The 13,241-nt window shown below is 49.9% G+C and overlaps 8 protein-coding genes across 8 annotated transcripts; 4 read left to right on the top strand and 4 right to left on the bottom strand.

The window, feature by feature from the left end:
• Positions 1-202: 202 nt before the first annotated feature.
• On the bottom strand, positions 203-1,959 carry N7446_008968 (cation diffusion facilitator family transporter). The gene is made up of 4 exons (XM_058517713.1): positions 1,631-1,959; positions 1,533-1,583; positions 669-1,486; positions 203-609 (listed from the first exon to the last, which is right to left on the bottom strand). Exons 1-4 carry the CDS (start codon positions 1,954-1,956, stop codon positions 209-211), a joined length of 1,596 nt encoding a protein of 531 aa, XP_058368501.1. The 5' UTR covers positions 1,957-1,959; the 3' UTR covers positions 203-208.
• Positions 1,960-2,363: 404 nt separating this feature from the next.
• On the top strand, positions 2,364-2,933 carry N7446_008967 (uncharacterized protein; the record flags this gene model as incomplete). The annotated part of the gene is made up of 1 exon (XM_058517712.1): positions 2,364-2,933. The coding sequence occupies one exon, from the start codon at positions 2,364-2,366 to the stop codon at positions 2,931-2,933; it is 570 nt and encodes a 189-aa protein (XP_058368500.1).
• A 408-nt stretch (positions 2,934-3,341) lies between these two features.
• N7446_008966 (cytochrome P450) lies at positions 3,342-5,338 on the top strand. Its single transcript, XM_058517711.1, has 4 exons — positions 3,342-3,731; positions 3,780-4,413; positions 4,476-4,798; positions 4,847-5,338. The coding sequence occupies exons 1-4, from the start codon at positions 3,513-3,515 to the stop codon at positions 5,219-5,221; spliced, it is 1,551 nt and encodes a 516-aa protein (XP_058368499.1). The 5' UTR covers positions 3,342-3,512; the 3' UTR covers positions 5,222-5,338.
• A 211-nt stretch (positions 5,339-5,549) lies between these two features.
• N7446_008965 (putative C6 transcription factor) lies at positions 5,550-7,845 on the top strand. The gene is made up of 4 exons (XM_058517710.1): positions 5,550-5,652; positions 5,701-5,823; positions 5,872-6,583; positions 6,633-7,845. Exons 1-4 carry the CDS (start codon positions 5,567-5,569, stop codon positions 7,812-7,814), a joined length of 2,103 nt encoding a protein of 700 aa, XP_058368498.1. The 5' UTR covers positions 5,550-5,566; the 3' UTR covers positions 7,815-7,845.
• A 188-nt stretch (positions 7,846-8,033) lies between these two features.
• Positions 8,034-8,348, bottom strand: N7446_008964 (uncharacterized protein; the record flags this gene model as incomplete). The annotated part of the gene is made up of 1 exon (XM_058517709.1): positions 8,034-8,348. One exon carries the CDS (start codon positions 8,346-8,348, stop codon positions 8,034-8,036), a length of 315 nt encoding a protein of 104 aa, XP_058368497.1.
• Positions 8,349-8,540: 192 nt separating this feature from the next.
• Positions 8,541-10,164, bottom strand: N7446_008963 (uncharacterized protein; the record flags this gene model as incomplete). Its single annotated transcript, XM_058517708.1, has 4 exons — positions 8,541-8,972; positions 9,021-9,423; positions 9,479-9,902; positions 9,951-10,164. 4 exons carry the CDS (start codon positions 10,162-10,164, stop codon positions 8,541-8,543), a joined length of 1,473 nt encoding a protein of 490 aa, XP_058368496.1.
• Positions 10,165-10,587: 423 nt separating this feature from the next.
• On the top strand, positions 10,588-11,477 carry N7446_008962 (DUF1445 domain protein; the record flags this gene model as incomplete). Its single annotated transcript, XM_058517707.1, has 2 exons — positions 10,588-11,280; positions 11,334-11,477. 2 exons carry the CDS (start codon positions 10,588-10,590, stop codon positions 11,475-11,477), a joined length of 837 nt encoding a protein of 278 aa, XP_058368495.1.
• A 64-nt stretch (positions 11,478-11,541) lies between these two features.
• Positions 11,542-13,112, bottom strand: N7446_008961 (glycoside hydrolase family 43 protein; the record flags this gene model as incomplete). The annotated part of the gene is made up of 2 exons (XM_058517706.1): positions 11,542-12,902; positions 12,953-13,112. 2 exons carry the CDS (start codon positions 13,110-13,112, stop codon positions 11,542-11,544), a joined length of 1,521 nt encoding a protein of 506 aa, XP_058368494.1.
• Between the last annotated feature and the right edge of the window lie 129 nt (positions 13,113-13,241).

Genomic DNA, 13,241 nt, shown 5'->3' with positions numbered 1-13,241 from the left:
CTGTCTTTTTACCCTTTTGTTGTCTAGCGTCCTGTCGTCTTGCCGGTGAGGATTCTCATTTGATCATGGCTCATATGTATAACTAGATGAATGATTTATGTGTGATTAAATTGTGCTCTATTTTGTAAACTATGTACAACTATGAACTCGGTGCTGTAATAAGGAACCATCGTATGTACACTGGCTTCGCATGCCAGTCAAACCCACGTCAGCGATCCATCTGGTTCATATGACTAGGCAGGTTCCAAGGGTCATAGTCCAGATGCACAAAAGCACGATCAACAGTCGGCACACTCTCAATGATGTACTGCAAGCTTTCGCCGACGTCATGGCTATCCCGCAAGCTCATGGTGTCGTCCACGACAAGATCAACCTCGACATTGAGCTTGTCGCTTGCATAGTACGCTTTCAGGTCCTGAATCTTGAGGATTACCCGGGAGAACCGCATCGTCATGTAGAGCAGTATGCTGTGGTCGTCAGGCGAGGCAGCTGCGCCGGTCAACCGTCCGATATATTCCCCGGCCGTTTGGCCCCAATTCCACATGATGTAGATGGAGAGGAACAGACCACCCAGGGGATCCAAGAACCAGAGGTCTGCAAAGGTGCCAACTGTGGAAATTGCGTTAGACGTTTGTTGCATCCATGGATAAAGAGAACAGTAGACTTACTCAGCGGGAAGATAATACTAAAGCTGTTGAAGATGACGTCTGTCATGGCGTCCTGGGCTAGGACCTGGACACTGGGACTAGGGATCAAGCGACACCAGATCCAACAGAGCAATTTGACAATCACGGTGCCAGCCATCAGCACAAGAGATGGAATTGAGAGCTCGACGACAGTGCGATTATCTCCAAGTAGTTGCTTCACAGACGACAGTCCCACTTGAAAGAAGGAGGTCACCATGATCACCGAGAAGATGAGCACACTAACAGGCTCCAGGCGTCGCCGGGTGATCGGAAATCGGTTACGATCTTGTCGTCGGATCATGTTGGTGGTCACCCAGACAATGACAGTACTGAGGAAATCCAATACTCCGTCAACAAGACCTGCCAGCATAGACATGGAGTTGGTCATTGCCATAATGGCAATCTTGGAGCCGAGGAGAGTAACGTTAGCGGCGAAATTGATGCGAATAGCCCAGTTGATGACGCGCTCCTCGGCCTCTGGCGACATCCCTCCATGTGATTCAAAATCAGGCAATGAGCCTTCCGGGCTGTTGTCTTCGGATACGACCAAAGGAGTCGTCTCATCGGGAATCCGATACAGATTATGTGGGGTGCGCTTTATCCTTCCGGTCTTGGGGTTGGCTGTCTCGACTTCATTACCGTCTGAAGGAGGCGGTTGATGGATTCCGTTTCCCGCGGGATCAAAGTGGTGACACTCGTTGTATTCTTCGATCAGATTGTGAGGGAGAGATGAATCCAGCAGGCGGTCGATATAGAGATATTGGGAGATCAAAGAGTTCGTCCGCTCATAATACTCCCGACTTCAATGGTCAGTAACCAGTTCAATAATAGTACACGGGGACAAACATCTTCTTGGGGAGATCCTTCAAAGACTCGGGCGATCTGTAGTAGCGCTGCCTATGCCGAATTAGGACTGATCGCGTCACAGAATCGAAGAACACTACCATTCGTAACGAGGATTACTGTGTCCAATCAACATGGATCCACGTCGCAGGAGTAGCCGTCTTTCAGATACATCGTCATCGAGGTCATGCAAAGCAAGGCTTGACGTGCGCGTAGGCAAAAAGTTCACCAGGCGCTGGCCCCTAGTGGAGAGGATTTCGCGCTCAAGCTCCAGGCTCGGGCGCCGCGGGCGCAACACGGGCGGAGGCGAGTCTGAAGGAGAAGACAGGGGAAGAAAAGGCTGAGAAGACATGCCTGTTGTAGATGATAGCTCCAAAGATTTGCGCGGAGTTACCGCGTGCCGACACCTTGGCGTTGAGGCATTCATCTCTGCGCCTTACGGGTCAGGCATAATCAGGTCTGTAACTATTTAATTTATCTAGTTATCGAGATATTAGTTGTTTAGGTAGTGAGTACAGAGTATAAACAATATATCTTTTGCTATGTAGTCAGTATGACAGGTTTGTGATCTTGTAGATATCAAGACGCAAACCTCTTGGACTAACGTTATATGTCCGCATATATATATAATATATATGTGTGTGTCCCCTGGGACGTGACTCTCCGAGACAAGAAACAAGAACACTTCCAAGCTCAGACCAGCCTTATACCAGGTCCATTCAACAATACTTGAACACAATTAAGCTCAAGTGGCCAAGATGAGCTTCCTAATGCGGTATAGTGTTTGGGCCCATATTTCACCTTCTCTCGACTGTGATTGTTTCTTTGTCTACAATGGAAGACAGACAGGTCGCCTTCATCTCAGGTCCAATCGACACTGGACCCAATGAATCCTACTTCCACACTCACTACGTGACCAAGATTAATGACGCGATCCAGCGTGATCATGACTTCGTTATTGGCCCTCTTCCAAGCGGCGTGGACGCTGAAGCGCTCGCGTATCTCCTTGCTTACCCTATCTCTCCTGAGCGAATTACAATCTTCGTGACCCAAGCAGAAGATGGTATGTGGGGTGGGCACTTCCGCTCGATGGGAGTCAACTTGGAGGTGGTTGAGGGACAGATGACTCGCGATCGGGATGCGGCCCTGACGAGAGCCAGTACGTACGATATTCTACGTGTCAGAACGAAAGACGAGGCTCGGGAATTCTATGGCCGTATGTGGCGTGAAGCGCATATCACCAATACCGAGCGCAATTGGAAGAGACGACGGGGCATCGCGGAGAATGAGATTGTTGAGGAGCTGGAGATCAATCGTTCGATGGGTTGTTCTTCAGATCCCCCTGCGCCAGTCAAAGAGAAAGGCTGTTTAGCACGATGGGTGCATGAGGTGTTCCAAGATTAGGACATGGGAGCTGTTACTATCACTGTTATCTAGTTTGTCTGATGCCACCTGCCGGGCCAGTCAAGTTGTCAGACGTCCCGTTGCATGGAGCTGTGAAGCTATATTGTGATATTTTGAAGAATGTCACCGGACAAATCCAGCTATCGCGAAGCCACTGTCCTTGTACATATCCTCTCTTACACATGCGGAATAGTCAAAAGTGAACAATTCAAAAATACCTATACTTCAAACTATCCAGACAGAACCCCATTTCTATATCCCAAACCAGCTGAGACACGACGGAAATGAGTCTCAACATTCCGCGCGTGGGTCGAGGCGGGGCGGAATCGCCCTTCCGCCATTCCCGCCGAGTGGAGTATCTCGGCCCCCGGACGGCAGTGACATCTGCGCTGTTGTTTGCTGATTCTCTGCATCCTCACTGGTCGAGTCAACGTCACCGAACTTCTTCTCCGGTAATAGCCACCCGAGCTACAAGCTCGGAAATATGCCGTCGTGTAACCGGTCGCCCTTTGAGGGGTTATAAGAGTTGCATCGCGCACACTTGACCTGAAACTCTACTACTTCACTATTCTCTTCAACATGACGGTCCAAACACTGGCGGTCGCCGTCATTACGGTGGTGTACTTCCTTATTCGCTATTTCAACCGTACCGATATCCCCAAGATCAAGGGCCTTCCGGAGATTCCTGGTGTGCCCATCTTTGGCAACCTCCTACAGCTGGGAAACCAGCATGCGACAGTGGCTGGGAAATGGGCCAAGAAGTTCGGCCCCGTCTTCCAAGTGCGCATGGGAAACAAGGTGGGTGCTTCGCTGTCATGCGTGGGGCGCAACTAATTCGTGCATTAGCGTATTGTCTTCGCCAACAGCTTCGACTCGGTTCGCCAGCTGTGGATCAAGGACCAGTCGGCGTTGGTCTCTCGTCCCACTTTCCACACCTTCCACAGCGTTGTGTCGAGCTCGCAGGGTTTTACCATTGGTACTTCTCCATGGGATGAGTCTTGCAAGCGCCGCCGCAAGGCTGCGGCCACTGCGCTCAACCGACCGGCGACGCAGTCATACATGCCGATCATTGACCTCGAATCCAACTCTAGTATCAAGGAATTGTACCGGGATAGCAAGAATGGCACAATCGATGTGAACCCCACTGCATACTTCCAACGGTTTGCCCTCAATACCAGTCTGACTCTCAACTACGGATTTCGCATTGAGGGTAATGTGGATGACGAGTTGCTGCACGAGATTGTGGAGGTGGAGCGTGGCGTGTCCAACTTCCGCAGTACGTCGAACAACTGGCAGGATTACATCCCCTTGTTGCGAATCTTCCCTAAGATGAACAATGAGGCTCAAAACTTCCGTGCTCGTCGTGACAAGTACTTGACCTATTTGCTTGACATGCTCAAGGACCGTATTTCAAAGGGTACCGACAAGCCCTGCATTACTGGTAACATTCTCAAGGACCCCGAAGCTAAGCTAAATGATGGTGAGTTATATACTACGATCTGAGATGTGGTGCATTTGGATTTATACTAATTTGCTGTCCAGCTGAGGTGAAATCGATCTGTTTGACTATGGTGTCGGCTGGCCTCGATACAGTTCCGGGCAATTTGATTATGGGAATCGCCTATCTCGCATCCGAAGACGGTCAACGGATTCAGAAAAAGGCCTACGATGAGATCATGGAGGTCTACCCCGACGGTGACGCTTGGGAGAAGTGTCTGATCGAGGAGAAGGTCCCTTACGTGACTGCTCTGGTCAAGGAAATTCTCCGATTTTGGACTGTCATCCCTATCTGCCTGCCACGAGTGAGCACCAAGGATATCCAGTGGAACGGCGCTGCTATCCCCGCTGGAACTACTTTCTTCATGGTTTGTCTACTTCTTCGTGTTTTGTTGCAATAGTACTAACTTCCTTAGAACGCCTGGGCTGCTGATTATGACGAGGACCACTTCAAGGATGCTCACAAATTTATTCCTGAGCGCTATCTTGAGCTCAACGAGGGCTCGGGCACTCCACACTACGCATATGGCGCAGGCTCCCGTATGTGTGCGGGTTCCCATCTCGCCAACCGTGAGCTGTTTACTGCCTTTATCCGTCTGATCACTGCTTTCAAGATGCATCCGGCGAAGGAGGCTGCTGATTTGCCGATCTTGAACGCCATCGAGTGCAATGCCATTGCTACTGCACTGACGACCGAGCCCAAGCCATTCAAGGTTGGCTTCAGCGCACGCGACCCTACGAAGCTAGAGCAGTGGATTGCAGAGAGTGATGAGCGCACCAAAGATCTATGAGAGGGTGTCGCTTGAAATGTTCCTTTTCCTCTGGGCGAGGCCTTGTATATACTTCCAAAATAGTAACGACGCCAAGGAAATGCAAATATAGATTGTAATTCCGTAAAAGACCAAGCCAAAGCTACTACACATACCATCTTGTACAGAATGAATAATTGCCGGATAACCACGCTACATTGTCCATCCCTTTCTACTACGCAGTCTACTCTAAACCATTCACTAATCGTTCAACTTTGGTTTGGTACATTCTTGAGTCTGTGGAGCCCGAGGACGGAATCCCCCGCATCTGCCACCTCCACACTTTCTCCTCTTGCAACTGTTCGCATCTCTTCTTCGAACTTCAATATGTCTGAATTAGACTGGGACAAACCTCCTTCAGTAGACGATGGCGGCCCGCGGAAGAAACGCCGCAAGTACATTGCTAGAGCCTGGTGAGTTTGGAGATGGCAATTGACAACCACCAACTAACAGTCTCAAAGCAATGAATGCAAACGTCGCAAGATTAAATGCAATGGGGAGGCGCCATGTCAGCGCTGTGGACGCCAGAACATTGGATGCATTTACGTCGAGAATCCCCAGAGAGACAGTCCGAATGAACAAGAGTATGCCCACGTGAGGTTGTGAGAAGTGACAGTAACTAACCTCCACAGAAATTTCGAGCGCCTTTTTGATCAAATGAAAGCCATGCAAGACCAGATTACTTTGTTGTCTGCTAGTGTTCGGTCGATAGCCAGCAACGAACATTCTCCTATTGGAGGCGTTCCCGCAAGCAGTTATGGACTTGCGCCTACCCAAAGGTCTCTCCGGCGTGTATCTACTGCCAGAGAGACGACATTTCAAGGCCCGACAACTTCGGCATTCAGCTTTGACCTGGCCAAGTCCAGTTTGCAGCAGCGCGGGATTGTTGAACGTGCTGAGGCTCTTGATGAAGCTGATATGACACAGGAACCCTCACCGGTGGCGTCTCCATCAGCACCAGCCAGGGAACTCGTCACGCACCAGGTGCTGGATCCCCTCTGGACACTACCTAAGACGGAGGCGCTGCGTCTTTGCAGAGTCTACGAGGAGGAAATGGGTATCATGTATCCAGTGTTGGAGCTCGCGGAGCTTTTGAACCAGGTGCATCTACTGTACGGCCCAATGGATCCCGCCCTTAGTACGGCTCTTCACCCCGATGGGAAAAATGGAGTGGATCGTGAAGATGTTCATATTCTCCGCCTTGTGTTTGCTTGTGCTTTGACAGCAGAGGCTAGTGGTCGCAGTGAGCAGGCTATTGCATTCTTTGATAGTGTGCGAGAAGTCCAAGACAATTGTGTCTGGGGTCCGCCTGAGATCAAGAATATCATCTTCTTGACTCTTGTGGTTTGTCATTTCCAATCAACCGGAGTTTTCAGTAAGCTAACGGTGGTAGTCAATATTATATTTTCAGATGGACGAGGAAACATTAGCATGGCGCACTATTGGTATCGTCGAGCGCATGTGTCTAGAGAAAGGTCTTCACAGACGTGAGACACTTAACCAGCCAGCTATTATGGCCGCTGGAAAGGAACGCGTCCTCCGTCTCTTTTGGTCTATCTACATTCTGGACATGCGTTGGAGCTTTGGAACCGGTATGCCATTCTCTCTGGAAGATACAGATATCGACCCATGGCTCCCAGAGCCCGCCGAGAAGACTCCCTACCTGCGCGTCATGATTCGATATAGCCGCATTGCAGCCAAAGTGTGGAAGTTTATTTCGGCTTTCAACAATACCAACGAGATCAAAAAAGATGAAATGAACTATCTGGACTGGCAAGTTCTGAGCTGGATGCATGCTATCCCCGCCTCACTGCGACTGGATCATCCAAGCTCCGCGGAATCTGCGTCTGCCACTAATGGTTCACGAAGCCTGCGGCGACTCCGTGCCTTGCTTTATCTTCGTGCTAACCAGCTACGGATGCTCATTCATCGCCCTGTTCTTCATACTGCAGCACATATTGTGCGGTATCCGGCTGAGTCTGAGACCGTGGTGGACATTGCCAAAGACACAATTCGCTTCATCACTCGCCTAAATGAAACCTCTGATATCTACCAGCTGCAACAAGTCGCGTTCAACTGGTTCCTAGTCTCAGCCCTTGCAGTCCTTTTCCTCGCAGTGGCCCAGGCTCCAACCCAATTCAGTGGTTCGTGTAAGGAGGAGTTCTTCTGGGCCTTGGAGCTGGTCAAGGGATTCTCAGCCCAATCATACATCTCCCGCCGACTGTGGAATTCGATTCGGAGTCTTCGCAAGCTTGGCCCTCAACTGGGACTGGGCGCGCAAAAGCAGCGACTGGATGTTCATGCTGGCGTAGAAGCGAATGATTCCTACAATGCGAACGCTTCACCCGCTCAGGCTCCGACCGTGAGCACACATAGCCAGACTCCATTAGACGGTGCACAGATGACACAGGAGCTTATGGAATGGTTCGAAGCCGTGGGAAATCTTGAGGATCAGATCATGGGAATGGGAACTGGTCCTGTGCCAGATGGAGGCCCTTACCAGCCGACGGCTAACGGTGGATTCGTGTTTGACTACGGCGAAGAGTTGTCAAGTGTGATGAAGGATTGTTTCTGATTATGTAGCATATTAGGAATATTCATAAAAGGACTCTCGGAAACGAATGTTGGGTGGGAGTGAGAGAAATGCATGCAAAGTGCCCAAAGTGCCTCGATCGAACATTGGCATCGCCGACCGCAAAAAAATACATGATTTGGCTTCAGAGTCATGGTGAAGACTTGGTCACACGAAAATATGTTATGAAAGATGTATCGCCGAGAACGAAGAACACATCGCTCAGCATCGCCGGCCTCCACCAAATCGTCCCCCATGCCCAAAGCGCCCCGAGGGACCGCCGAACCCGGGCCCTCCAAACCCTGGGCCTCCGTGCCGGCGACCCCCGAACCCCGAGGCATAGCCATAACCGCCCGGCGGGCCACCACCCCATCCCCCATGTCCCCCGTACCTGCCACCTTCCATGCCACCCATTCCTCCCATTCCACCTCCGTGATATCGACGAGGAGGGGGCATGCCCATGCCCATGCCACCCATACCTCCCATGCCCATGGCTGGGTGGAGCCGGCGCCGTGGAAAGGAGAAACACAGACCCATTGTTGTTGTTCAAGGATCGGAGTATGTGGCTTCGCTTGTCGAGATACGTTTAGGGAGATCAGATCAGAAAGCAGAAGAAGCCTGAGAATCACTTGATAGAAGTGCAAAGCACTCTGAATGAATTGGCGGTCAATTATATATAGATGAGAAGTCTTGTGCGTCATCGCTGGGAGACTGTCCCTTGCCACCAGACTAGTAATGATATTTGAAGTCTACAGCTCCATCGCCTGTCTGTACTCGTCGACTGTCCTCTTTTTCACCGCAGAGTATTTGTTCTTTCATCTTATTCTCCCGTCTCAAGTACAGTCCGTATCCGGTCACGGCGAACTGTGAGACAACTAGCGATCCCAAGGAGAATGCATTTCCCAACACATATGGCGAGCTGCGATAGACTTGGCCGGCGACAATACCGGCACAGTTGCCCATTGTTTGTTGTAGGCCGATCTCCAAAGCACGGCGATACTGAGGGGCGATGTTTACATTCAGCCAAGCCACGTTAAGGCCAACTGCTGTGTAGGTGGTAATTCCAATGAGAAAGGTCGCGAAGTATTGAACGGCGGTGTTCTTGACGGTAAGGAGCAGGATATAGCCGATGATGCCGAAGATGTTGGCTGTGAAGATGTACTGCGAAGAGTTAGCAGATGCTGCATTGCGAGTTAGGGGAGTACTCACTGAAGCAAATTTTGAATATCTATCGGAGCAGAAGGCGATTGCAACAAAGATCATTGCGGCCCAGATGTATACTGGGACGGTCAGGACATTGCTCATCAGAGAGTTGTAGCCCATTCCTCCCAAGATGGTTGGTAGAAAAGTACTGAATCCGTACAGCAGGATATCTTGACAGAACTGGATGACACCGCTGAAGAAGAGCTTCGGATCACTCAAGGCGATGCGCATCTCTTCCCAGCTGAACTGATCACTTCCCATATATTTGCGGCGTTGCTCGTTGCGCACACGCATCATCCACCTCTCCTCCTCGTTGAGGAAGTAGGCCTCAGCAGGGTTGTTGGGCAGGCCAAACCAGATGAGAATAGCGCACAAGGCACTGAAAAGACCTTCAATGATATAGACCCATCTTAAACCTGCGTTAGTCCCAGCAAAGTTTGCATGAAGGGCAAATAAGCACATACCTCCATCCAGCTTTGCCTCCGATGCCATCCATGTGTAAGAGCCCATAGGCCAAAAGTCCACCCACGGCGCCTGAAATGGCAGCACAACTCATTAAGTAAGACACACGCTTAGCCTGTTCTTCTCGGCGATAGACCATGGTCAAGTAGAGATTGAGACAGGGGAATAGTCCCGCTTCACAAGCACCCAGGATGAGGCGAGTCGCATAGAGCGAGCCTACCGACTCAATAAAACCCGTGAAAATTGTAGTCAAAGACCAAACAATACAAAGCGCCGTCAGGATGTTCCGAGGCGTCAGTTTCTTCATTAAGACTGCCCACGGGGCCTCGAAAACAACGTAGGTCACGTAGAAGATGGACACGGCCGTTGAAAACTGGCTGTCCGAGGCGTTGATATCTTCGGGCATATGGGCAACCTTCACATTGCCTTGAAGTTCATTAGCTCCAGAATCATCCGAGCGGGATCAATATTTACCGATATTGGATCTATCTAGAAAGCAAGACAAATAGGTCAACATGATGACGGGCACAAAGGCCGCATCCAGCTTGGCCAGTAGTTTGGTTTCTTTCTTTGGATCGAGAACCACATCGCATGCCTCGCCATCAGCAGTGTCGCCTGCTAAGTCAGGGGCATTGTCTTTTTGGATGGAGGTCTTCTGCTCCAAAGGGATGTTGTGGTCGGGCGACATGAGATGCGAGTACTCGTATGTGAGGATTGACCAGAATAGAGGACCTCATGCATAGAAGTAACTTAGTTGTTTAAACAATAACGTTACTCCATGTATAAGCGGAGTGATTCCTATCTCTTCCCTCAGGGTGTGGGTCATCGGGCCGACGAAGCCCTGATAAGATGCACGTTCAGGTAACTGATCACCGGAAAGGAGGCAAATTCCCACTTGCGCAGGCCAATTTCACAGATCCTAACTGTTTCAGGAAGGTCATCGATAAGAGAAGAGTATTTTACTGCTTTGACGAGTGGAGAATAAACCCCGACTTTCCCCAGACCATCGGCAAGTGGACCCCGAGGCTATAACCGAGCTATCTAACGAGGTGGAGGTATGAAGGAGACAAGGTTGAGGGTTTCTGGAGACTTTCACAGTGCGATTTTCATCATGGGGAGTATAATTTCTGACTCTCAAGAGGCACGACTGTTGTGTCGTCGAAACCGTTTGACCAATACCGCCGGTGTTGCTCCGGGTTACTTACAGGCCAATCTGTTGGTGCTTCCTGCGAAGTATGCCACCGATTTTCACGACTTGTGTCTGCGCAACCCGGTTCCCTGCCCACTGCTGGGAGTGACAGCTGTTCCTGGCGACCCAAAGAGCATTCGGCCATCTCAATGTATTAAGTCGAAAGATTTCGACATTCGGACCGACTTTCCCCGGTATCGAGTATATTCAAGCGGCAAACACATTGACAGTCGCTGTGACTTACTTGATGCGTGGACAGATGACCATGTTGGCTTCTTAATCGGGTGTTCGTTCTCCTTTGAAGATGCCCTGACAGCGGCTGGCTTACCACCGCGTCACCAGAAAACTGGAACAATTGTTGCCATGTATCGGTCCAACATCCCATTGCTGCCAGCAGGAGTCTTCACTGGTGGCAATTACATTGTATCTATGCGACCGTATCGACCGGAACAGATCGAGAGAGTCAGAGAGATCACACGGTTGTATCGGTCCACGCACGGCGAGCCTGTAGCCTGGGGATGGGACGGTGCAAAGCAACTCGGTATCAGTGATGTGGGTAAACCGGACTTTGGTGAGGCGCAGAGGTTTGAAGAGGGCGAGGTTCCTGTGTTTTGGGTAAGGTCTCAGTAACGTGGTACCACCGATGCACTCATCTGACTTCGTCTTAGGCATGTGGAGTGACGCCTCAGATGGCAGTGGAGGCAGCGAGTAGCAAGATTGATGGCCTGGTCTTTGCCCATGAGCCTGGTCATATGCTGATCACAGATTGGACTTCAGAAGACTTACAGAGCCTCAAGCCTGGGAGCATATGAATATGATACCTGTTTCATATATTGAAATAGCCTATCTTGTACCAGAAATATTATGTACTGGAATCTAAACATCAATTTCAAAGTCGCTGAATTCCACCTCATTGCCATTTCCAAGAGCGAATACTCCAATGACAGGACCAGTGAAGTCATAATCTGTTAAGAGGGCCGTATCAACCGTGCAAAAAGAACTCCAGGGCATTTCAGCCTGACGAAAGGAAAATCCCAAAGATGTTTCAGTGTAGTCAATCCTGAAGGATAAGGTATCTTGAACCTGAAGACTTTGTGTGTCTTTTTGAGACAAAGACTTTGCTTTGTTCAATCCACTGAAAACGACCTGCTGGCTATCAAAGTCGTATTCCATAGACAAAAAACGATGCTCATCTTTGTATAGAACCAGACCTGCTCGAACCTGTGTACAGCTTTGTGGCCTGTGTAGGGTGACCGACGCGCTAGCGTTGAGCTTTCGTTGTCGCTGGCCAACAAAGGTAACCGATTCTTCTGGACTAGTAAGTTCTACCGAGCTTGCTTGCAGCATGATGATGTTTCCTCGGAATTGGTATCGATCGAGCTTTGCATCCCTCAAATAGACCCACGGAGCAGAAGACAAAGGCCCGATCGGAGGCACGTTAGGTGTTGCCCCCACATCACTATCGGCTATAATAGGATTGATAGTTGGCCAGCTATTGTCCGGCCAATTCACTGCTGTAAGAAAAGTCTCCCGACCCATGATGGATCGACCTTGTCTTTTACGGATTCCCAGCATCACAACCCACCAGCGTCCACTCTTGTCTTGGAACAGATCTCCATGTCCAGTGTTCTGAACGTAGCGAGTGGTATTGTGGACCGTGTACAGTGGATTGTTCTCGTAGGACTCATATGGCCCCCAAACCTTTCTTGATCGTGCAATGCTCAACATGTGGTATGAAAATGTGCCTCCCTCGGCGCATAACAGGTAGTACCAGCCGTCCTTCTTATAGATGTGCGGACCCTCTGTGTATCCTTTTTTCCATCCTTCCCATATAAGTGTGGGCTCCTTGATCATATTCCCGGTTGCAATGTCGATCTCCAAATTGTAGATCTGAAATCGAGGCCCTGTCTTGCATAACTGAACGTAGATCCGGCCATCGTCATCAAAAAGCAAAGATGGGTCAATGCCAGGAAATGGAAAGACAATAGGATCAGACCAGTTGCCTGAGCGAATGTCTGATGTGTGGATGATGAACTGTTCACTTCGCTCATCACCTGATATATTGGAAGGGCCATGAATGACATTTGTGCAGATAATATAGGTGATTCCCTGACTATGTCGGATAGTTGGTGCATACAGTCCTCCTGTTGCTACCATTGTTGTTCCGTCGTCCCATCGTGAGAGAAAGGTCGTCGCTCGGGCTAGTGATACTTGCGATGGTCTGTTGATGGCATTTCCTATGACAAGTTAACCAACAAAAACAACGGTTTAGAGAGAAAAGAATTACCAATATGCTTCCATGATATCAGATCATCTGAGATGTAGATGGGCAGGCCGGGGAACAGGTGGAAGCTGGAATTTACCAAAAAGTATGTCCCATCAATTAGGCAGATTGATGGATCTGGAGCGAAACCAGGAATAATTGGGTTATGGGGGGTAGAAGTCATAGTTGAAGCTAGCAAATCTTTTTCTTTGACCGAAACCCTTTAAAGGTGGCAGGATTGCTCGTGTCAATTTATGTGGCGCAAGGATTTAGCCGGTTGGGACACGGCGTGGGACTCCGACAATATCACAAG

The sequence above is a fragment of the Penicillium canescens genome, assembly GCF_028828765.1.
Source record: "Penicillium canescens strain IBT 15451 chromosome Unknown utg000006l_segment0_segment0, whole genome shotgun sequence".
Lineage (NCBI taxonomy): Eukaryota > Fungi > Ascomycota > Eurotiomycetes > Eurotiales > Aspergillaceae > Penicillium > Penicillium canescens.
The sequence above is the reverse complement of the archived record's forward strand: the minus strand, read 5'-3'. Positions and strand labels throughout refer to the sequence as shown.